A 22,857-nucleotide genomic window follows, 5' to 3' on the forward strand; every position below is an offset into this window, starting at 1 on the left:
ATGGGTGTCTAAATTGTGACTTACATTCATGTAGGGTTCTAATTGCAGACTTAAGCTATACATAGAAATAGTATAATTTTAACCACTCCATAAGTCTTTTCTTTAATTTAATGGATATCAGTGTTTAGTGATTTTATTAGAATTTACAGTAATTTTGAGGCAGGTTTAAATGTTTTAATAAGGAAGAATAAATCTAAATGTTTTTACATTGTTGCTTGTACACAAAAATGGTTCAAGATTATTAATTTAGCAATATACTGTAATATATAAGTAATTTCCAAGATAGTAGTTGTGGCAATATATTAGCGTCCAATCAATTAAGGTTTGTGCTGTTTGCTAAATCCAGTGACAAGTACCACCACCAGGCGTTACCACTTGTCCAATGATGGAGACATGGATATACATCCAGGGCTATAAGTAATAGGGTTGTGCAGAGACACTTCTATTTCAGTATAATTTATTTGGTATACTAAAATCTGACAGGGAAAATACATTAACACATTTTGTGGTCTTGAAGAGAGCTTGGAGGCACTTTCAGGTAGCATAACACTTCATCTACATAATGGCAAATCTTGAATTGGACCTTCAGTGGTTGAGTTTTTATTTCTGATGAATTCATACAGCAGGTGATGCAATGAAAATGGCAAACAGATGGTGATAGTGGACATCCTTGTTGAATTCCTCACTGTAGGCCTAGTGTGAAACAAAGATGTAGTGACAGACGGAATACACGCAGTATAGAATACATGTATCCACTGAATAAATAATATTTTAGAAAGTTTGAGAAGTACAATTAATTTCAGAATACAGCTGATGTGTTGTGTATGGCTGCATATATTCACAAGTCAGAGTGCAAAGATCATCACTTTTGCTTTTACACACCTAGTGATATAACCTAATATGTCTATGCGGTGGAATGCTATTTTCTGAATGAAGTCCTTGGAGCAGAGTATTAGCTGGAGCCTGGACTTTTTACTGTGGCTATAAATGCTCAGCTGAATGAGCACAGGCAATGACACAGCCCATTAAATGTGCTGAGAGAGGTTTGAGGTGGCCTAAATGGTTAGGACGTTGAACCCACAATAAAGTCCATAATTAGGAGCCGAAAGCCAGTGTTTTTCTCAAGTTTTACCAATGGCCTATAAGAGGAAAAAAAGCTGGTGATTTTGAATCCTGGTGGAACAATGTACTGTATCTGTGCATAACCCGGTAAGGCCTCAGTGGAATATGGAGATCAGTTGCCATGTGACAGTGTTGGTATAGAGATCTTTTAGGTGATGTAACATGCTGATATTAACAACACAATGAATGGATTGGTTTGGTTTACTTACTTACTTACTTACTTTACTTAAAAAAATATACATGAAAAAAATCCAAAACATGGAACACATATTCTATAGATAAGTACTATATATACAAAGGTAAATACATAAAATAAACAGCTAATTGCAGCTCAGCTTTTGAACAAAATAGAATAGACATTTTTAATGTTTGACAGTTAATCATAAATGTTATAGGTAAGGTTTTAGTATTAGTCTGAATAGATATTAGTCTATTTAGTTAAAATTCTACTCTACTGTATTTGTCCTTATTACAGACAAAGAAGAAAACACATCTTGTGGATGGGGTAGTGAGGGGGTGGGGCACGTGTGTCTTCGATGACGACATCACAATTGGAGGTGGGCCCAGAGAGGCTGCAGGAAGAAAATTTTAAATAATGGCATTAAATCACATTTCTACTTTTACTTGTCATATACTGCACATTGTTTCATAACGGTTGAAATAATTTACATAATGTGTAATGTTTTATAGATGATGTACAAGAGAAATACTCTTATAATACTTTATGTCTACCATGCCCATCACTAACACATAATGTAAATATTAAAGTCTGTGTTAAAATACAGTCATTCAAAATTCGGTTGGGTCGCAACAGGAAGACGGGCTTATTATTTCGTAAGCTGTTCATTGCTGCTTGATATCCATGCGCCAGGTTAGACCCAAACATAGCAGCCCCTCTATAAATTTGGATTCTGGCGCTTCACCGGCCAGCAACTCTGCCCCTCGCTGCCTTGGACTGGAACAAACCAATTGACCACCGGTACACGGGGGTGGTTGCGGTGTAGAGACCTACAGGAAACGACGAGGTAGGCAACGCAACGTGGAATTCTCTGCAATTTTTCATTTCATACGACCTTACGACAAGCCTGGAGAAGATTAATGTGGCGTTTAACCGTTTGTATTTTAGGCATCCATTATAGCGCATCGTGAGACTTAACATCGCCCTTGCTGCTCAGTTCCGCAGAGATGGCGGATCGCTCTCATGGAACTGTTACATGTGTAACCTACATCTGAGGGATAGCCAAAACTATAAATTAGCCCATGTTTAGCTACAATGTCATTATCCCTTTATTTGTTGTCGTGTCAGTGATAGCGAAAGGTGGCTCATTAAAGGTGACCCGTGCTTGTTACATCAGTATTATGTGCTCACATGGCACAGCGGGGGACAGTGTGGAGGAAAAGGAAGAGTGGAACCGAGGTTATGTCACGTTCGCCTCACCGCAACGAAGAAGTTCTTCTGAAGAACTTATATCATTAAACGATACGGAAGTGAAAGAACGAATAACATAGGTTATGGATCACATAGAAAGACTAATCTCACCTTAAGATGTATGTTTTGTTGTGAATACACCATAATAACAATCCCCCAGTGATACCATATAAAATTACAAAATTAAAAGTGAATAAAACTATTATGAACTAATAACTAGTTATCAACAGACTAATCGGTGTACAACACTCTAAATATTAAATATATTGGAGATTCTAATATAACCAATTGATATTGTGTATATATAAATGTATTCATCTGATTTAGGTGAGACTGAAATGAGGCCATAAGTAGCAAAAAAGTCTCATCATTTGAGGTAGTCCTTGAGTGTGCTGCAAAGTTCAGATAAAGGACACCCCCCCCCCACACACACACACACACACACACACACACACACGAGTGCATCCTTGAGGCACACATCACAGATAAGTGAGTCAGCCAACTGTCAAGAAAAATACACCATCCTCTTTCGTTTCTCTCTTCCCAAATATTCTCTCAACTTCTTGTGTTTTTCTTTCCCCCAAGGTGTGTGTGTCTGTAACTGCCAGAAGCAGTAATGGCCTCCACAGTGCCTCCACAGCAAGGAGACCCGCTGCTGAAACAGTTTCACCAAGGGAGCCACCCCAGAGGGAAAGAAGCCACCAAAGACGGCCTACATGCCAGGGGCCAGTGGGCCAGCAAGGCTGAGTTCCTCCTGGCCGTGGCTGGGCAGATCATCGGTCTGGGCAACGTCTGGAGGTTCCCTTATCTCTGCTACAAGAACGGAGGAGGTAAAGCATGTGGGATAGCGCAGGAGGGGGGTGAGAAGAGAGGAACTGTGGAAAATCGACATTCTGTCTTTGTCCACTCACGCCCTCTTTCTGCTTTTATCTTTTACCCTATGTTTTTCTTTCATCTTTTTTCATTTTCTAAAACTGGTGATGACTGATGCAAGGTGTTTGTTAGAGCCTGGGATATGTGTATTTTGAATTTTTACACAACATGAGATTTCCTCGTGAAGATGGACAGATGGAAGAAAGTTCTCCAAAATGTGTCCATAACACTGAGTTCTACTGAAACAAGTTCTACTGTGAGGTCAGATTGGTACTGGGAATTTAATTTAGGGTCAGTATTAAAATTAGTGACATTTTGTAGTGCAAGGGTTCATTTGGGATTATTACTTGGTTCTAGAGATTAAAAGTTAGCTATTTTATGGTTAGATATTGGGCTTAATGTAATCAGTGAAGGTCCTCACAGTAATATTGCCTTATGTGTGTATGTCCAGGTGCATTCTTTGTACCTTACCTGTTGTTCCTGGTGCTTTGCGGCATCCCCCTGTTCCTCCTGGAGACCTCACTGGGACAGTACACCAGCCTGGGAGGGGTCAGCGCCTGGAGGAGTATCTGCCCATTATTTGGAGGTAAATTTTATGTAATTATGTCATCAGTGGGCGGCATTTGTTGTGTTGCAATGCATATTGTCACGCATATGCAGGTTTTGTTAAGGGATGCAGGTAGGGGTGTGCAATATATATCGTCTACCGTAATATCTTAATTGTGGATGTGCACTCATTGTTGCTATTGTTTTCACCTGAAATGGACATATCCTGGTCCACAAACTCACGTGCAATGGACTATTATGTGAATCTGGAATATGTAAAGAGGTGATAGTTGATATTTTGGGTTTCAGGGTTGGAGGCTCAGACTATAGAACATCACTCCCCAAGCCATATGTGCTGAGTTTAGTTTATCCACGTCACTCCCCAAGACACAGATTGGCTATCCTTGTGGGGAGTGGTGAGGATAAACCAAACTCAGCAGAGCATGGATTGGGGAGTGACGATTATAACTTCAATGTATACTCTGAGCCCCCAACCCTGATGTAAGGACAGAGGTGGAGCTTATGAAAACACACCCCTCGGACCTATGATATTGCTCGTTTCTGTTACCCACAACCTAATGGTCAAGTGGAGTTTTTTTATAATGGTCACTGCTAGCTGCTTGCTCCAAATCCATTGGATTTGAGTTGATTTTTTTATAGATGCTTCAGAGAAAGGATGAGTGATGAAAATATTTTAATCTTTGACAATAAGAGTAAAGAAAGGGATTTTCATATAACTATTTTTCAAAAATTGGCAGATAGTTGACATACAGTATAACAAGACATACCAGAACGATGGACACAGAGGCACAGGATAAGTTTTTATTCCATCCATCGTCAACTGCTTATCCTGTGTACAGGGTCGTGGGGGGCTGGAGACTTTGGGCGAAAGGCGGGGTACACCCTGGACAGGTCGCCAGTCCATCGCAGGGCCACACATAGACAAACAACCACTCACGCTCACACCTAAGGACAATTTAGGGTCACTAATCAACCTAGGCTGCATGTCTTTGGTCAACCTTCTTGCTGAGAGGCGACAGTGCTAACCACTGCAACACCGTGCCGCCCAAGTTTTTATTGAACTAGTGAAAAAAATAAAACCAACATAGAGACACCTACAATGTGATAATGGCTTTTAGTAAGTGTTAGCATGCCTTGATGCTTTTTGCAATCTCACTGTCTCTCCCCATGTTTGGCTACATCTCTTCTCATTCTCACTGTCTTCATCTTCTTCATTTGCACTTTCTAATCTTTCCCCATACTGGCACAAGCCTTCAACACATTCCCATGTCTACATGAAAACACAACCCACGTTAACAATCTGACTGCAATCAGAACATTTGGCATGCCCTGCGAGCTCCATGCATGTGCATTTCATATTGAATCTCAGCCTGTGTATCAAAACAATTCAGGAGTGCAGAAGGCAAAATGCACCCACCTGCCAACAACAAACACACACTTGAGGTTGAATGTCTTGCTTTCATGGTATCCTGCAATCCACACAAAGGATCACAGTTGAGCATTAACTTAATACACAATCGCACCACTGAAACAGAATCTGTCGTGAGCAATGTGATGCTTTTTTAAAGAGAAATAAAACACTGTGTGAAGTTTTACTAAGTTGCACACATGATCCTGTATAATCCAAACCCTTGAGAAATGGAAACTGGTTCAGACAATTAAACATTTGTGTGGTAGGAATGCATTGAAGTATCAAGGGAAAGGCTTATAGTCTTAAAGTAGACCAGGGCCCTGTTTCAGACAGCAGGTTTAACAAACTCTAAGCCTAACCCTGAGCTCTGAGTTGAGTAAGCCTGGGATGTGAAACATTCAACAATAGTGTTACACTGCATTTACCAGACTTGAACTTCCTTATTGAATGATAAAGTGCTAGAATTCTTCTGTATGTTACATTTGATTTTTAAAAATATTTATTCAGCTGTAACCTGATGAGGATAAAAAGCCGGTGGCTATAACTGAAGATGAAAATATGGATCAAACAGATGAGACTTTACTCATAGACCTGTGATTGTAAAGTCACAGTGTGACCAAGTAATAATGATTTGCAGTTGAAAATGTGTCTAGGTTCAAACTGACTCTAAATTTTTTGGACATCTGTTATATTAACATATACATTATATACTGTAAATGTTGTTCTCATTTCGCATTTGATGAAATACTGTCAAACAAATTAAAATCTAACTTGGATTTCGGTGTTTCTAAAAACGTAAACGTCTGCAGATGAATCATTCCGTGTGCTTTGATATTGACAGTATGACTAAAGAAATGAAGCAGTGTTTCATAAAGCTGCTTCAGACTCCGCAGAAGGTGAGGAGTTAGAGAGAAAAGTTTGTTGAAGAAAACCTCCTTCCGAGCAGGTTACCTTTCTCAGCATACGTTACTAGTTAATGATCCAGGGTTTGACCTCGGCCTGTGTAACAGATAACCCGGAGTTTCCCCTCATCTCAGGCTTAACAAACTTTCACTTTCACTTAACCGTCTTTGTGAAACAGCGCCCTGTACAACCGACTCCATCTGTTCACAGTTTTCTTCTGAATGTATAAGCCCATACAGTAAAGGCACTATTTCTGCCCGGCTGTGTTTATTTATAGGTGCAGAATGATAAATTATATGACTTCAAACCGCAGCAGTCAATAGCCATGCTGCCTGTGGTGGAGCAACATGCGCAGTAGATAATGTAAATCTATGTTGACTGACTGAGCTGGAATTGGTTCATGTTTAACAAGCAGTAACATAGTGTAGCATTTGTGTTATTATTCTGGGGCCACAGGTCATGCAGCACGTCACTTAAGCCAAACAATGAAATCTTTTTTATTTATTACACAGTATATTTGCATTCAACGGTTCAAACAAGGATGGATTTACCTGCTAGGGGCCTCAGACCAAAAGAAAAAAGGTGTTGCGACCCTATTAACCCTCCCATTCCTCCTGCTCTGTGTGCAATAGAGACCGTTTTTACTTTACTGGAGTACTAATTTACCGTAGCTTAGAAAAATGCAACTTGCAAGAACAAAACTGAGCTAATGAAGTTCAGAAAACAACTGTTCTGGAGCTTTTGATCATGTCACATGATCTTCATCAGCCGATGGAGTTTGCCCAGCTGTCGGGCAATTGTAAACGTTCAAATAAAATAAAAAAATACTGACATTCTTCAAAGTAACAAGACTTGGAAATAATTTCTAAGCAGAGTAAAGTTAATTTACTTCACCCACCCCGCAGTGAGACTAGCAACCATCCTGTAACAGCCATGCTTCAAAGGAAAATGTGAAGGGAGACGTCGTTTAGGAGGCTCCAAGAGGTTATAGGAGACCCATGTTCCTGTGAAACCCATTTTTAGCAAATTCAATGGTCTTGTAAAGCAGGCCTTGACAATTTCACATGCAGGTGCAGCTAAGGCCAGTAGCATGCTAGCTGGACCACCTGGGAAACACATTGTAAACAGAATATGTGCATGCTCCATATTGCCCTTTATTTTACCCTGTTCAATGACAAATATTTACGAGTGTGCCAACACATGTTGCTCTGCCCCTTGGTCCTTATGGTCTGCACATGCACACACACATATGCACATGCCCACAGAGTTACCTATATTTGTTTGACAGCCAGTTGTGTGCAGGCCATGTGTTTAGCACAGCGACAAACACACAGAAAATGCAGTACTTCCTCTGTGTGTGTTTGTATACAGACAAACTTGCACAAAGTAATGCTTCTATAGGAATTCCTCACTGGTCTGCGCATTTAATATGCAATCATCAGCTAAAGGCCTGAATTTCATTAGCGGATATCACAAACAGCTATTTGTCAAGGCAAACGTCCTACACTTTCTAACCCACTCAAGCCCTCATAAACCCCTTATTCATTCTTAATGAAGATATGCTAGATGTGGGCTGCAAGTCGAGTGTTTCAGTAAATGGATGCTTTCATGTGAAACTCAAGTGACTTGGAACTGACAGTAGAATATGTCTGTGTGAATGCTTTGAAGCTCATTTCTTTGTGTTCCTGCAACTCTCCATATGTTTTATCTGTTTCTGTAGTCCTGCTATACGTCAGCTAACGTTAGGATCTGCTTGTGCATCTTATGTCTCTGCAGGTCTCGGCTATGCCAGCCAGGTGATGATCCTGCATGGCTGTGTGTACTACATCGTCATCCTGGCCTGGGCTCTCTTCTACCTGTCCTACAGCTTCCAGGCGGAGCTGCCGTGGTCGCACTGTAACAATACATGGAACACTGGTCAGTAAAGACAGGAAGCTGAAGAAGCTTATTTTGAGCCAGCTGTGTAAAACCCTAAGGGTTTACGTGTGTGTGTGTGTGTGTGTGTGTGTGTGTGTGTGTGTGTGTGTGTGTGTGTGTGTGTGTGTGTGTGTGTGTGTGTGTGTATCCTACAGAGGCATGTGTCCTGTTTGACCACCGTGATGAGACAGCCAATGGGAGCAGCCTGCCTGAGAACGCCACCTCCCCTGTTATGGAGTTTTGGGAGTGAGTGTAGCTCCCTTGATTTCTCGCTTGTTATTTTTACAGTATTAATCATGCATTAACAGCATTCTGTGTGTGTGTGTGTGTGTGTGTGTGTTCTAGGCGGGAGGTGCTTCATCTCTCCAACAGTTTAGACGAGCTTGGTCCAATCAGCTGGAAGCTGGCTCTTTGTCTGGCTGTTGTCTGGCTCGTGTGTTACTTCTGTGTCTGGAAGGGAGTTAAGTCGACCGGAAAGGTGAGCGGAAAACACGTGAGAGTATAAGAGGGGTTGTGGAGGGAGAGATGTGAGGCACAGATACTGCGCCTGATGGTGTTCAAAAAACAACAGGAAGTTAGTTATTGTAGTTTGGCCAGGTTACCAACACAGTCAGCAGTTGCAGCACCAGTAGTGGATTTGGCCAAAGTCCTTATAGGCAAGTCATGCCACTCGGCTGTCATCTTGGCAACGCCTTTGGGCAGCTATTTCGGACTAACAAGACCAGGCTCCTATCTGAATGAATGAGGAAAGAGCCAGAACTGCACTTTCTCTGGTCACCGGGACATAAAAACTACATGAATAAAATCAGAAGTAAACTAATAAAAATCGCTGAAAAAGTCGACCACGTTGCCCCAAAATAAGGTTTAAAAAGCGTTTTTTCCCGACCAGTTATACTTCTACTGCTCATGCGTCACTACTACCGTGCAAGCGTAGTCGCAGTAAAACAGACCCTTACGTCAGTGGAACCACATGATTGGCTGAATTATGTTTCCCGCTTTGGCTGTTTTAAAGCAGACAGTTGGCTTTCTAGCGGGAGGGGTGGGATAACCGCCATCTTTGCCGTTAGGGGCTTTCCCCATAGAGTTGTATTGAGGATGAGATTGAATGGCGTGTCTCGTCTATAAAACATCTCTGATCTGACACACTGGTCGTAAGGCACTTTAAATCCCTTTGTGCCTGATTGCTGATTTCTTGAGTCACAACTCGGTCAAATCCAAGCACACACACAACACATATTTTTCACTGTGACTTACCTTCACTTTCTGAGGGTATCATTATCTCCATGTATAAAAAGTGACAAAGCCATTGAGAAATCAATGGAAAAAAACATGCTCCTTATATTCAAGAACTTTCCTGAGAATCATAATTTTTCTTCAGTGTCCAGTAATACAATGATAGTTGTCTGTACATTACAAACAGGAACTGCTAATTTGGCATATTTAATATGATGCTAATTTGCCACAATGTAAAGAAATGCACACTAAAAACAACTCATGTTGTAGCCCACAGTGTAACTAACTGAAACCAAAACATGGGAACTGTAGTCCGTAATTTGATTAGAGGATAGAGCATGATTATCCCAAAAATATACAGAGGATGGTGTTGGGGGTGGAGAATGGTGTCCACAAACCCGTGCTCTAGAGGAATCCCCTTTTTGTTTGCCTGATTCCTCTGAGCGCAGCAAGCACAAGGTCAGAAAGATAACAGTGTCCATGAAACTGGAAGGGTCTCAGTGTCTTGCTCAAGGACCTTTCAGCAGAGCAGATGCTTCTTTATTTAGCCCTTTTTTTATAAAGCCTGTTCAAGGTGGGACTGTCCGCCATTATTGCACCTCGCTGTTTTGTATAAAATATAAGAACACAGAATGGTGAGGCATTCAAACCTTGTTCCTCTGGTGGAAATTCAAGTAAGGTTCCTGAGTTGCTATAAAGGTTCCTGGAAAAGTTCCTTACTTACTATAAGTTTTTTTAAGTCTTTTTTTAACAGAGTTAGAAACAGAACATAAATCTTCTTTCATATGGGCACTGCCATAATTTTGTAGGACTTGTTTGTTGTGTCACTGCCACCATCCGTCAACAGGTTTTAAGACTCCAACTTTCCAGTGGTCCCTCTTTTAGTATTTCAGCTCTGTTTAAGGACATCACCGATGTGTCCCTCCTGTTTTCCCTGTCTCTGACCACATCCCTGCACGCTGTGTACATTCTAGGTGGTGTACCTGACAGCCACCTTCCCATATGTCATGCTGTTGGTCCTGCTGGTGCGTGGTGCCACCCTGCCGGGAGCGACCCAGGGCATCATCTACTACCTCAAACCCAACCACACCCGCCTGGCAGACCCACAGGTACAAAAACACAAACACACACACACACACACACACACACACACACACACACACACACACACACACACACACACACACACACACACTGGATGTCTTTCAACGACACAACATTAAAAGCTCTCCGTTGGAGTCAACAGAAATTCTTCCAGTCATTCTTTCAGGTGGTATAGCAGCTGCTACAGGTAGGAAGCCCAACCTCTCAGTTGATTAGGTGCATTGTCAGATCTTCAGTAGCTAAGACCTTTCATGTTGTTTTATGTCAAAATTGAGGACTTGAGGTCTTTACACCTTGTGTCTGCAGAGACAGCAAGAGTTTATCCTCTTGAAATGAAGTGTGTGTTCTCAACAATTACTCATCACAAAAAAACAATTTCAGATGCTCATAAAATACCTACTGCCCTTTTTTATTTGTTGGGGTTGATTGAGAGATACTGTAAATCATTGCCCAGATAATACAAAAATACTATACATCTATAAATTTGTATAACTTGTGTGAATGAAAAATTGCATATCTTTTAGGATTTTGTGTTAGCCTGAAATTTCAAATTCAAAAAGGACAGAGATGTTTAAATTAGATAGATAGAGAGAAAGAGATATTTTGACTTCAATTAAGTGTTTGACAACACAGGGGTGCAATCACCAAAGCTGCCCTGCAACGCAAAGTCATATTATTACATAAAATTAGAACAAACCCAATTTCCAGAAAAGTTGTGATATTTTCCAAAATGCAATAAAAACATAAATATGTGATGTGAACCTCTACTTAACTGACAAAAGTACAAAGAAAGGCTTTTTAATAGTTTTGACCAGGGTAATTGTTTTTTAGTGCACAGAATATTCACCTGTTTGAAAGAATCCACAATAAATAGGCTAGGTGACAGGATTGGATATAAAAGTAGCATCTGTCAAAGGCTCAGTCTTTGCAGGTAAGGATTCGTGAGAAAATTTTTATTTCAAAGGGAACATATCTCAACACAAGATTGCAGAGAATTATCTTCGAACCCTCAGGCGGCACTGCCAGAGAAATCGTCGTTTTTCTGTGACAAGTATAGCCACATGGGCTCTGGACACTGCCTCCAGAAGTGCAACCCAAAACTGTATTATGCAAGGAGGAAGCCATACATCAATTGATTGCAGAAATGCCGCCGAGTTCACTGGGCCCAGGGTCATCTCAGATGGAGTGAAAGACAGTGGAACCGTGTGCTGTGGTCGGATGAGTTCACATTTCAGCTTATTTCCTGTCACCCAGTTTTATTGATTTTTCCATGCCAAAGATGTAAATCAGCAAAATGTGCAAAAGCCAGCATCTGTGATGGTATGGGGGTTCATCAGTGCCCAAGGCAATTGTGAGTTGCATGTGTGTGAAGGTACCGCTGACACAGAGGCATATATTGGGATTTTAGAGAGACATGTTGCCATCAAGGTGGTGACTCTTCTCAGGACATACATGCTTATTTCAGTAGGACAATGCCAGGCCTCATTCTGCACGGGCTACAGCAGTGTGGCTTCGTAGACACAGTTTGTGTGCTTGACTGGACTGCTGCTGTTCCAGATCTGTCTCCTATTAAAAATATGTAGCGCATCTAGAGAGGAGAATCGGACAACGGCAACCACAGACTGTTGAGCAGCTGAAGTTTTGTATCAACCAAGAATGGGCAAAAATTCCAAATGCGACAATTAGAATTTTACTTCCCAAATGATTAGAAAGTGTTATTTAAAGGAAAGGTGATGGAACACAATGATAAACATGTCTCTGTCCCAGCTTTAGTTGAGTGTGTTTATATTTACAAAATATGATTACACTGGTCAGAAAAACTATTGGAAAATCTTGTACTTTGGTCAGTTAAAAAAAGGTTTGTGTGAATTAACAAATATCAGATTGTTGTTTTTATTGCATTTAGGGAAATAACCCAACTATTCTAGAAATGGGGTTTGTAGACACTGAGAAGAAAAAAGGACTAATTACCACTGTCACTGTACAGACTGTTCTGGCTTTTAAAACACCTCTATTTTATATACATCTGCAACACTTTCTTTGCAGTTTAAGGACACCACCAAACACACATTGTTTTCATCCTTAAAGACGTAAAGGCTGAACACAAGGTAAAGTTTGGCCAGTTTTGTCTTTATGGGATCTAATTAAATCCCCTCAAAAGGCACTGTGGAATAGCAGGAAATGTGGGATGTGACAAAGTTCATTGTATGCAAATGGGATAAAATTTGCAGACAGGGAAGTTCTGATTAAATACAGGCATAACCCGTTCAGTAACATGCAGTTGGCTCCTGATGCCTCACATCTGACCTTTCATTTTCTCCCCTCCCTCTATCCCTCTCTTTCCACAGGTATGGATGGACGCAGGAACCCAGATCTTTTTCTCATATGGAATCTGTTTGGGAAGCCTCACAGCCCTTGGCAGTTACAACAAATACAACAATGACTGCTACAAGTGAGACACTTTTGTCAACACACAACAGCATTTCCTGCCGCACACCGTCTCCTTATGCACTCCACTTCAGACCTGATTTCACTGAAATGTAAGATGTACGCTCCCGCTGGTCAGATGGCTTCCAGAAGGAATGGCTGGAATGGACAGAGAAAACACCCTGACATAGCCACACCTTAAAGAAAAGCCCTCGCTGCCATGTTTCCCACACTCCAGGACCCCCCCCCCACACACACACACACACACAGAGCCAAGCACTTAGCTCTTGGCTTGTTTCTAGGCCAGAGCTTCACAGTACAGTGCAAAAGACCAAGATAAAGACCTCACTGGATTCTGTTTTAGTGACAGTTTTACTAAATTTTTAACTTTTCAACATGTTCGCTTTTGTGTCCCATAACTGTTTACATGTATTTCTTAATGTTGTGACTTTGTTTGTGTGTCATGTGGCCTTCCAGGGACTCCTTCCTTCTGTGCCTCCTTAACAGCGGCACCAGCTTTCTGGCAGGTTTTGCCATCTTCTCAGTGCTAGGCTTCATGGCTGAGGAGCAGGGCGTGGACATAGCCACCGTGGCCCAGTCAGGTGAAACAGGGTTGGAGGTGGAAGCGGTAGTTCCCTCAGCAGAAGCGAGGAGATCTTGTTCGGGAAAATGGCTCAGGGGGAATCAGAAAAGAAGCAAGCTTAGCACCAACTAATTAGTGAGGACAGGCAAATTCATTTCACTGTGCCGCTTTTTGGCATGACCAAGCACTTAAAAAATAAGTCTGATGGTGTTTTTTATTTTTCCTATTGTCAACAAACCCCATTAAAAGAACGAATCTGTCAAATCAGTCCTTTTAACAAGTCATCTGTATAGCCAAAGACTGAAACAACTTGTTCCTCCATGCCATAGAGCTGTATTGTTGTCAAAAGACAATTCATCTGTATTATTCCAAGGCTGAAAATAGTCCCTCACAAATGCACCAATTTACTCCTGTATGAGTAATGTTTACTAAAAAAAAACAGTTCCCAGCTGCTGTAGGAAATGACTTGTTCTTTTTAAAAAGTAAAGATTTGTGCCTTCAGTAGGAATGAATGGGCCACAGACATGGTAGAGAATTGGGAGGTATCAAGAGTCAAATGTATAGTTAGTTTTGGTCTTTTTGTGGGATTTGTTGATGGTAAGAAAATATCTTATAACGCCAGCCTTATCCTTTTTCTTTATTTTACCAAAAACACTGAATCATTTATAGGCTAATTTAGCTGGAAATATATATAAATTTATAGACATATTTTGGTTATACTTGGTTTTACTTTGCTTTTTTTTTATTACTTCTAATTCTATAGAAATAATAAACAGGAATAAATAATATTTGGACTGGATAAGATACATTTCACGTTTGAATAACATGTAATTACTTTGCTCATCATATTTTTCCTGTGGTGGCGTTTCCTCTCAGGTCCTGGCCTTGCCTTCATTGCCTACCCGAGAGCTGTAGCCATGATGCCTCTGCCCCAGCTCTGGGCTGTCTGCTTCTTCCTCATGATCATCATGCTGGGGCTGGACACTCAGGTAGAGACACACACACACCGACTTTGATGAGTTACATTTTATGGCATTGATGTGTTATGTGTCGTACCGCTGACCCTGTCTCCCCTCTGTCACCCAGTTTGTGAGTCTGGAGGCCCTGATGACGTCTGTGACTGACCTGTACCCTCATCAGATCAGAAGAGGCCACCGCAGAGAGCTGCTGCTGCTGTTTGTCTGCGTCGTCTGCTTCCTGGTAGGACTGGTCATGGTCACGCCGGTAAGTCACGCTCAGGATGGATGGATGGGGGTGTGTGTGTGTGGGTGTGTGCATGAGGTGTACACAATCCTCTGCCCAATTTGTTTTTTATGATCTATTTTATGTGCATGTTTGTCTTAACTCCGATGCAGGGTGGTCTGTATGTGTTCCAGATCTATGACCATTTCTCCTGCAGTGGAGCCAGCCTGCTGCTTCTCTCCATCTTCCAGTCTCTGGCCATCGGCTGGGTCTACGGTACAAATCCCAACTCCTCCTCTTACCTTTCCTTTTTTCCTTTTCTTTCTTTTGCTTTCTCCCCCTCCTTTTCTAATTCCTTTCCCTTCCTTTCCTATTCTTTCCTTTCCTTCCTTCAACTCCTCCTCTTTTCCTTTCTCCTCTCTTTGGCTTACCATTCCTATAATTTAATTTCCTCTTCTTTTCCTATCCTTGTATTTCATTTCCTCTGCTCCATTCTCTCCTCTCCATTTCATTATGCTTTTCTCCCCTCCTCTCTTTTCATTTTCTTTCCTTCTCTCCTCTCTTATCCTTTCATGTCTTTTCCTCTCCTCTCCTATAGCCTCACACATCATCTTCTGTCTGTGTTGTTACTTAGCCTATGACACATTTTAAGTGTAGAACAAATCTCCAAATCTCACCATCCCATCCCATGTCTGAACAATAGGGCTCCACATTCTGCCTAATTAGAAAATGCCTAAATAAATCTCAGGTTCATTGTTTTCGCCACTTACAGAAAATATAAAGAGCAGCGGTAAGAGTTATATACTTTTAATCACTCTAATGAAAGTAGTTCCTAAAATTTGATAAACAAACAGTCAACCAGTGCACTTCCTTCCCCTCCCTCTGCATTCCATTTGGAGTCAGTAGACAGTATATTAACATGGCTGCAGCTACCCACTGTTGTAAGGAGACTGGCTCCTAGCCAGGCCCCTGTCTGTCTCCTCCGGGCCCTAAATCAGCCCCCGGGCCCCGTCGCCTCTCAGTCTCAGTCTGACGGCCCCAGGGAGCCCCTATCCCAGCCAAACCTGGGGCTCTAGAGCTTTTACAAAAACATTGTTTGTTTAAGTGTGAGATAGGTGGTATTGTGCCATGAACATCCATCAGGACAATACAATAAGTACTGGAGTGACAATTAACTTTGTGAGAAGAGTAGTAGCATCACAGGTGATAACAAATAAGTCAAGTCGGGGGTGGGGGTGGCTTACCAAGGAAGCCTGTTTTTATGGCTCTCCCAGCAGTAGGTGAGTGGAGCAGCAGATTTGAGGAGAGGGTTTTAAGTGGACTGGGTAACACAGCGGTCAGGACTCCAGTGCACCTTTCGCCCTTTTTTATGACTGTGGGATCTGACCATTTTTAAGGACTCTAACATCTGACTGACACTCTTGTGCTGCTGGTTATGGTGGTCCTGAAGGATTTTCGGTTTGGTTATTTTAGAAAATTTCTCTTATCAAGTGAGCCATCAAAATGTACTGCTCACAAGTAATACATAAATAGAGAGTATTTTAAAATTAAAATGAAACGTATCAAGTTAGTTATACATACTACTGAATCAGTGATTTTTACTGTGAATTTTCCAAACGCCATAATGCAGTTGTTTTTTGTAGTTTTGACCACCATTCTTATATTGTGGGTAACAATTTATTTACCAACTACATCGCTTGTTAGTACTATAGCTGCCACTACTTGTACTGGTACTAAGACTAGTTGTACAACTACTACTACTTGTTACAAATGCTACTAATGACTTTGCTACTCGTGGCTCTGCTGCTATGAAATGTCCGGTCAAAGTAATATTTTCTTTTTCAGCAACCTTTTCTTGTAACTTCCTCTATGTGGATACTGGCAAAGAAAAATGTATTCCAACCAAAGTCAGTCACCGCCACCAAAAAAAACAAGCCATTCGTAAACCAAACCATGATGTCAAACCAAACCACAACCACTTGTGGTGAAGTTGCTCTTGTTTTTGCCCACAGGAGCCGAGCGCTTCAGTGCCAACATCAGGGACATGACCGGCTACAGCCCACTGCCTGTCTTCAAGCTCTGCTGGAAATACTTTACCCCTGTTTTGTGCACTGTGAGTGACCCCCCCCGGCCTGCTGTCACTCAGTCTACCTCCCATGACATACTTGCCTATCAATAACTGTTTGCATTTCTGTATCTCCAAGAGTGCCAACATATAAAACTTTTTGGACACACCAAAAGTCGTGTGGTTGTTGTATCCTCAACTTCATCAGGAAGGATACGAAATGTTCTCTTGTAATTTGGTGTCTTGATATAAGTTAATCTTTAAATGTGCAAAAAACATGTTATAACGTGTTAAATCAAATAGATTTTCACTGCCTCAATGTGCATGTCAATATAAATATTTTAGTAAATTTATCATAGGAATATGTAATATTACATTCCTATGTAATAAAATGGAGAAAATATGTCATGCATTATGTAATTCTTATGTTTCAGTCGTTCTTTATAGAATTTTCGTGGTCCAGCTGTGTTTTACTGTCACTTGCTTTAAAGGAAATACTGTTATTCACCTTCTTGCTGAGAGTTGCATATGGAAATCTTCTGTATATTTCTCTAAAAAGCAGCAAGCCTTGCTGTGGCTAGCCTCCATAACTGAAGTGAGCCAAACTATTTATTGGTTCACTTGCCAGGCACCCAAATTTTTACACTTTGGTTTTTTGCAGTACAGATTATACAAACAAGATGTCACATGTTAATTAGTGAGCTTTAGAGGAGTCCGTAGGTGGATTTTGTTTTCCAGTTTTTGTGCTAAGCTCCAGCTGCATATTTAATGTACAGACAGCAGAGTGGTATCAGTCTTCCTCAGTGGTCTTTCATCCTGACAACAGTGAAATACTGAATTGTTTGTCAATTTTGGCATAAAGCTGCTTGAAGAGTAGTTTAAACCTGTTGACGTCAGAGTTAAGAAAGTCCTACCGGTTGTGCCCACATTGTTATGATATTGTGCCTACCTCATACACTTTCATTTGAACTGATTCAGACTAAATGACCCAGTCTTCCTCCTTTCTGTCTCCTACAGGCTACCTTTATGTTTTCCCTGGTGCACTGGTCTCCATTAACCCTGGGGAAAGGCCTGGTCGCTCCGGCCTGGGCCACCACGCTGGGCTGGCTCCTCACTCTCTCCTCTGTCTCTTTGCTTCCCATCTGGGCCATCTACACACTGGCCACCACCCCGGGAACCCTGCCAGAGGTATACCAGCACTCTCTTTAATTCATTTAGTACCATGTGCAGCTTGAACTACTTGTTCAGGGTGATACCGATGTTTTTACTTTTTGACTCCTCAGCGCTTCCAGCATTTGTGCAGCCCTGCCAAAAACTTGTCACCGGTCCTCCGCCACTTCCCCATCAACAACCCGCTCTCCTACGGCCCTGCGCTGCCCCTGACTGAGAAGCCAAAGGAGCCAATCACAAACATCATCCAGGATCATATGACCTGATAAGGGTCAGTGACGATGTAACATTGGATGCTGATCAGCCAATCAGGGGCAGTTAGAGGTTAGAGTTAACTCCGTAACATAAGTTCAGTCTGAACCTCAAGAGGCCATGAGTTTGGATTCTTCTGAGGGTCCAGTGCTGAATTACTTTACCTTTAAGACCCCCCCCCCCCGTTACAGGCTATCAGAATTGGTTATTCTAGAACGCACGCACACAACACAATCTTGACAACTTAACTTAAAATTCTTTTAATTACCATTTAAGTCACTGTACCTGTGGACCATTTAATCACAACACTTCTAGCCATCCAGCTAAATAACAAAGCTAATGTTGCCAGAATTACAGAGTAACGTAGCCTACTACTTTATTCTCTATGAGAGATCACTGTTTCTGTTAGTATGTGTGCTTAGTTTCGACTCTCCCCTGAACATTTCTGTTATCAGTACTGTTTTCATCTGAACTGGCTCTGTGAGTCAGACATGTTTTATAGAATGGTCTGTCTGGAACCTTTTTTGTATGTGCTTCACTCTCTGTGATTGCTATATCATGGAGATTGAATGGTTCATAACATGCCTTACACCCAGACCAAGCGGGCTGCATTAGCCAAATACTACTTTTTACTGCCAAACTTATCAAGTGCTTAAAACTTGATGTCATGGTTACACATTTTCAGTGACGAAACGATTGAAATGTGCAGTAACTGTTTTCATCCATCATGCACATTTATCTTTTCAAAAAAGTGGGCAGGAAAGTCGTTTGTACTTTTGTTTTAGATGTTGTTAGTTGCAAATGCACAACTTTCTAGTGTAGTTTCTGCAAAAAAATAAAAGGCATTATTAGCAGTGTACCAAAAATAACTATAATTTATCAAGCTGGGAGACATGCAATCATAGTATCTGAATCAGCATGTGTGAATTCACTATTACAATATTGCTGCTGCTGTGATTCTGTGACATTGATTTCTATGCCGAAAAAGTTTATTTAAAAATGTTTAAGTAAAGTAAGAAAAAAACTGCTAAATAACACATGCCACTCCAATGTGATTCTCTTTGAAGAGGACATTACAGCGTATGTAACTGTAACATGTGAATGGTAACAAGCAGTAAACATTTGAAGTGCAAATGAAGAAGTGGCTTCTATGCAGTGTAGGGATGTTTATATTTTTCAGAAGAAAATGTAAAGGATTGAGTCAGTTTTGTAGAAATGTGTTATCATGTTTTTCAGAGTCACTACAGACTTTTAAAATGTCAGAATGAAAGGCATTTTGAAAATGTTACTTTTTTCATCACCACAAGGTCTTTCCGGTGTCTCGGTGGGGTGTGGAATGTGAACTCACCGTTAACTAACTTAAGTCTAGGACTGAATGTACTTGCTGGGAAAACTTGTATACATCTCCAAAAACCTGAAGGATGAGGAATGTTTCTTGAGTGAGCGTGGTGTGTTTTAATATAAATTAGTTCCTTATGCAAACTTGAAAATGAAACTATTTTTTTTTCCTTTCCTTGCACCTTCATTCAAACCTTGATCAGGTTCTTTCATTGAAATTCTTTCAAATGCTCCTCTGAGATTAATTTGACAAGAAGCAAAGTGCTAAAGCCATCTGGTGTCTCTGAAAGGCTTTTATTTACTCAAAATTGATCCAAGTGTATTTTCTCTGTTTACAGGTGCATAGATTTTTTTTAATGGGCTTCTTTTGTATGTGTATCATCATTATTTTATTTTTCAAATGAATATACATATATACACTGTGGATAAAAAAAAATTGTGTTGACTGTGTTTATTTCTTACAAAAGAAGTTGAGTGAGGAGCTGTGTGTGTGTGCAGGTGTTTGTTTGTGTTCCCACAGAACATCGTCTGCCTGTGGTCGAGCCTAACTGCTGTCGCCTAGGAGATGTTGCATTGTCTCCCTCTGCGGCATGGTAACAGATGCTGAGAACACACCTGGCTTCTACGAAGAGCGAGCGAACGAGAGGAAATGAAGGAGTGAGAAGAGAGATGCAAGTGGAGAAAGGAGCTGGGAGAGCATGCGCACACTCCATCAGCCATTCAAGCATCACAAGAACAAGCGCTGTGATTGCCGTTCCCTTCATCTGAAGCGTTTTCATCCTGATGGGAATTACTGGTTTAACATCCATGAAGGGATAGAAGAGGAGGACGGAGGGAGAGATGTAAAAGAAGGCTAGAGTGTGTGTGTGTGTGTGTGTGTGTGTGTGTGTGTGTGTGTGTGTGTGTGTGTGTGTGTGTGAGGGAGAGCGAGTCATAGAGACTAAAGAGGGAGAGAGCATGCAGCTCAGGGGGTTCTGACACCACCACTTAGATGGAGCCTGGTGGTTATGTAAAAGGCTCAGCTTGTCAATTAACCGTATTGGATTCCCTCCTCTCCCAGCCAACGTAGGAAGTGGGCAGATCCCACACACACGTGGCTCGGCATGCGGGATCACACACACACAACTTGTTTTGGTGACACTCAATACTGTATGCAGCCTGCTTTGCACGTGTGATCCGGGTTACTGTGTAATTGTGTGTGTGTGGGTGTGTTTATGTCCATATGGTTGCTTTGGCATACATCTCTGTTTCAGATGATGGGGATTAAAATGCTCCAATGGGCTTGAGTGTGTGAGATTCGAAAAGGAGAGAGGAAGAGGAAGACATTGTGGGGATGTGAGCCAAAGAGTGTGTGTGTGTGTGTGTGTGTGTGTGTGGTTTCAGTATAGCATTGAAAGACACTGGAAAGTTGTCAAATGTTTTGCTCATGCTCAGACATACTCATACATACATAAGCGCCCAAAGTCTGCGTTGATATCACACTGTCCTGCTCAAACATCCTCTCTCACTCGCAGCTCTGTCTTTATGGCCGTCTTTTTACTGCAGGTAATACACTTGACAGTTTGGTGTAAAGGAATAGCAGGCGGCAGCAAGAGGGGGTGGTGGTGATGGTGGGGGACGAGACTTGAGGACAGAGAGAATAAGAGATGGGTAGTGGGGGTGGGAAGTGCATTGCATAACAGTTGGGTGATTTGAACATGAAGTTCAGCTCTAGACTGCATCCACTGGTCTCCATCTTGGAGTTGGGGAGCGCAATGTTTTTATGCTCAATATTGGGCACCAGGGGCGTCATAGAGATTTTAGAAATACTGAGGTAATGAGCTCAAGCCCCCCAGTGCAACCCACCCCCCTTTGGAAATTTTAACTAGACAGAAAGTCTGTCTGTTCTAATTATGTGGATTTTTCATATATCAAGTAACTGCTTTGTTACAACTTCTGTAAATGTGATTTCCTTACATCGAATGCATTTTTGTTGTCCAAACCTGCTGCAGGTTTCAGTAGACTCCAGCATCCACAGATCTGTTGAGGAACAGTCAACGCTTTCCCAGAGGCTTATTTGAAAGCAGAGTGTATCCTTTGGTGTGGGATTTTTAATGTGTGGATCCTACCACGGCAGGATTTGACAGGGGGGGCAGCCAGGCTTACAGAGGCAGGCACACCGTGTCCCGTTTTTTGGTCGCGCTTCCGCTGTCCGCCCCCCACAAGCTCTCACACCCACTCCCTGGCTGCATCCCTGCATGCACCAGGCCATACTAACCCACACCGCTCTGTCATGTAGAAGAGGCTTTGGATTAGCAGCGGCGGCATGGGTGCTCGCTGTTTGACGCAACAAAGTTGAAACGTAATATCTGTTCTCAAATACTGCGGGCACAAAGAGAGGCCTCCCTCTTGGCATGCAGACACACACTAAGCCACCCTGCTGTGGGTGTACAAAGGTAATAGTTGTTAGGTGACTCAGCAAATAAGCAGTGTCTTGGAACTTTTAATAAAAGCCACTCTAGTCAGCTGCCCTGTGAGTGTGTTTGTGTGAGAGTGAGACACAGTGACTTCAGCTCCAGTGAGGTATACATGGCTCAATCCCTCTCAGCACAAAGTATGACATCCCATTGGCACCGCCACACACACTTCCCTAAAGGCACAATAAATAATCAAGACAGCTCCCATGGCAGTCCCAGGCCCAGTCACGCCCCCGCCCTGTACTTTCTCATACCCAAGTGCAGCAATACAGCACCCACTATATACATGCTCACAGATTTTCTCCATATCCTCCTTCTCTCAAACACACACACTGTTAAATGTCTCACCCGGGACGGTGAACTCCCACAACTCTTATTCGGGAATGGCCATAAATTATCTATTCCCCTTTAGTTTGCTGAAAACTCTCCAGTCAATTCCTGTTGGACTTTTTAGCCTTCAATTATTAAAGGAGTCAAAGTGGTAAAAGTGTAAAAATAACAGGCTGGTGTTTAATGGGGACATTTCTGAGATAAATGCTGTTGGTCCTGGGAGCAGCAGCATGTGGCTGTTTAGGAACTTGTTTTGCTGATGTGTGTTTTTATTTATGCTGGCTACAAGTGATGTTTATATCCTGAAATTGATGAAAGCATAAGACTGACACTGGTGAGGTAGCTCTGATGTATTCATAACCAGAAGTGACTTGGGTGAGGATCTTTTTCTCTCCGCCTCTCAGGATGTAGTTGCAAAGGATAACAGACTCCTCTTCCCTCTGCTGAGGCAGTGGGAAATACTCCAGTGGCAGCATTGTTCAGGTTTCTCTCCAT

General features: G+C 41.8%; 1 protein-coding gene across 3 annotated transcripts; it reads left to right on the plus strand.

The window, feature by feature from the left end:
- Nucleotides 1–2,002: 2,002 nt before the first annotated feature.
- On the plus strand, nucleotides 2,003–20,012 carry LOC119902420 (sodium- and chloride-dependent GABA transporter 2-like). 3 transcript variants are annotated; one of them, XM_038718589.1, is made up of 15 exons: nucleotides 2,003–2,147; nucleotides 3,137–3,381; nucleotides 3,876–4,010; nucleotides 8,082–8,222; nucleotides 8,378–8,468; nucleotides 8,568–8,700; nucleotides 10,430–10,564; nucleotides 12,908–13,011; nucleotides 13,464–13,588; nucleotides 14,446–14,558; nucleotides 14,656–14,793; nucleotides 14,925–15,027; nucleotides 16,764–16,864; nucleotides 17,834–18,004; nucleotides 18,100–20,012. In XM_038718589.1, exons 2-15 carry the CDS (start codon nucleotides 3,168–3,170, stop codon nucleotides 18,250–18,252), a joined length of 1,857 nt encoding a protein of 618 aa, XP_038574517.1. In that variant the 5' UTR covers nucleotides 2,003–2,147; nucleotides 3,137–3,167; the 3' UTR covers nucleotides 18,253–20,012. The 3 variants fall into 3 exon arrangements, with proteins under 3 accessions (XP_038574517.1, XP_038574535.1, XP_038574525.1); XM_038718607.1 differs by having other exon boundaries at nucleotides 14,946–15,027; XM_038718597.1 differs by lacking the exon at nucleotides 2,003–2,147 and having other exon boundaries at nucleotides 3,071–3,381.
- Nucleotides 20,013–22,857: the final 2,845 nt, after the last annotated feature.

Source organism: Micropterus salmoides, unplaced genomic scaffold (genome assembly GCF_014851395.1).
Source record: "Micropterus salmoides isolate LMB-PRFRI ecotype aquatic unplaced genomic scaffold, ASM1485139v1 Ms_hic_scaffold_1, whole genome shotgun sequence".
In the NCBI taxonomy this organism is placed as follows: Eukaryota; Metazoa; Chordata; class Actinopteri; order Centrarchiformes; family Centrarchidae; genus Micropterus; species Micropterus salmoides.